At 46.3% G+C, this 1,591-nt stretch overlaps 1 protein-coding gene across 1 annotated transcript; it reads left to right on the forward strand.

Annotated features, from left to right (window-relative positions):
• Window positions 1-452: 452 nt before the first annotated feature.
• LOC120674659 lies at window positions 453-1,115 on the forward strand. The gene has a single exon (XM_039955802.1). It carries the CDS (start codon window positions 453-455, stop codon window positions 1,113-1,115), a length of 663 nt encoding a protein of 220 aa, XP_039811736.1.
• Window positions 1,116-1,591: the final 476 nt, after the last annotated feature.

The following is a 1,591-nucleotide window of genomic DNA, read 5'->3' on the forward strand; positions in this document are numbered from 1 at the left end:
TCCAACCAAGGTTGGAACGATGATCGCTTCCAACCGTGCCAGCGACGTATGCACTCTGTCAAGGAGACTGACATGCTCACTATGAAGATTGATCTCCTCCTCAAGAAATTTGAGGATTATTCCCAAGATAAGGTTCAGATGCAAACACTTCAAGCCTTGGAAGCTTGCATGACGTGTGAGGTCTGCGGGAATGTTGGACATTTAGGCGACAATTGCCCAGAAACCCAAGAAGAAGCTCTATTTCTCAATGGCAGCAATGGGTTTTGTCCACAAGGAGGTCAGGGGTGGAATCAACCACGCCCATATTACCAGGAGGTAATGGGAATTCGAATTCTTTCGGTCCTAACCAGCCTACCTTGAGAGATCTTGTCTACGGCCAAGCAAAGATCAATGAGTCCCTTCAAAAGAAGTTGGCCGCTATGGACAAATCTATGGAGACTATCTATGCCAAGATGGACGGATTCTCCACTGTCATCAATAATCAGTCGAGCTTCAACAAGATGATTGAGACTCAACTGGCTCAAGTGGCTGTGACCATGCCCCCTGCTTTGGAGAATGTTAAGGCGATAACCACACGAGGAGGTAAAACTAGTCAAGACCCGCCTTATCCGAACCATGTTAACAGGAAGAAAGCAAGCCCGGTGGTAGAAGAACCACCTCGGGAGGAGGAACCCGAGGAAGTTCATGAAGGGAAGACGGCTCCGCATGAATTTTATGATACCCAAGTATTGCCATTCCCTATGAGGGCAAGGAAGCCAAGTACAGATGAGCAGTTCAGCCGGTTTGTTGAGATAATACAGCAAGTGAACATCAATGTGCCCTTGATGGATGCTATGAAGGCTCCGACCTATGCTCGCTACATTAAGGACATAATCAACAACAAGCGACCACTGCCAACTACCGAAGTAATCAAGCTCACTGAGGCATGCAGTGTAGCTATACTTCAACAATTGCCCGAGAAGATGAATGATCTAGGATTCCCAACTATCAGATGTTCAATAGGGGCACAGAACTTCGACAAAGCCTTATGTGATTTGGGAGCCAGTGTTAGTGTGATGCCGAAGGCGGTTTTCGACCAACTCAACTACACAGAGTTGAGACCAACACCCATGTAGTTGCAATTGGCTGACTCCTCAGTACGGCACCCAGAAGGAATCACTGATGATGTCCCAGTGAGAGTTCAGGACTATTTTGTCATAGTCGATTTTGTGGTGCTTGATATGGATAATCAAAAGGAGACTACTCTCATTCTAGGACGGCCGTTCCTCAATACAGCAGATGCACATATTGATGTTGGGGCCGGAGAAATCCGACTCCATATCAATGGTAAAGAGGAGAAATTTGACTTCCGGCCCAAGAAAGAGCAATGCTTGATGATTTGAGTCAAATTTGGGCCAAATCCTCAGAAAATCAAAGAAGTCCAAGTCACACCCTCTCAAAAAGATAGTCTTTTACCTTTTATGAAGACACTTATGAAAGAAAGTCCAGCAAACTCAAAGAGGTCTAAGAAGAGGGGTAAATTGAAGGCTACTGCTTCCGAGGATCCTGTTCCTGCGCCGCCTACGCCACCGAAGAAAACCAAGAAGGTGTG

The sequence above is a fragment of the Panicum virgatum genome, chromosome 5N (assembly GCF_016808335.1).
Source record: "Panicum virgatum strain AP13 chromosome 5N, P.virgatum_v5, whole genome shotgun sequence".
Taxonomy (NCBI): Eukaryota; Viridiplantae; Streptophyta; class Magnoliopsida; order Poales; family Poaceae; genus Panicum; species Panicum virgatum.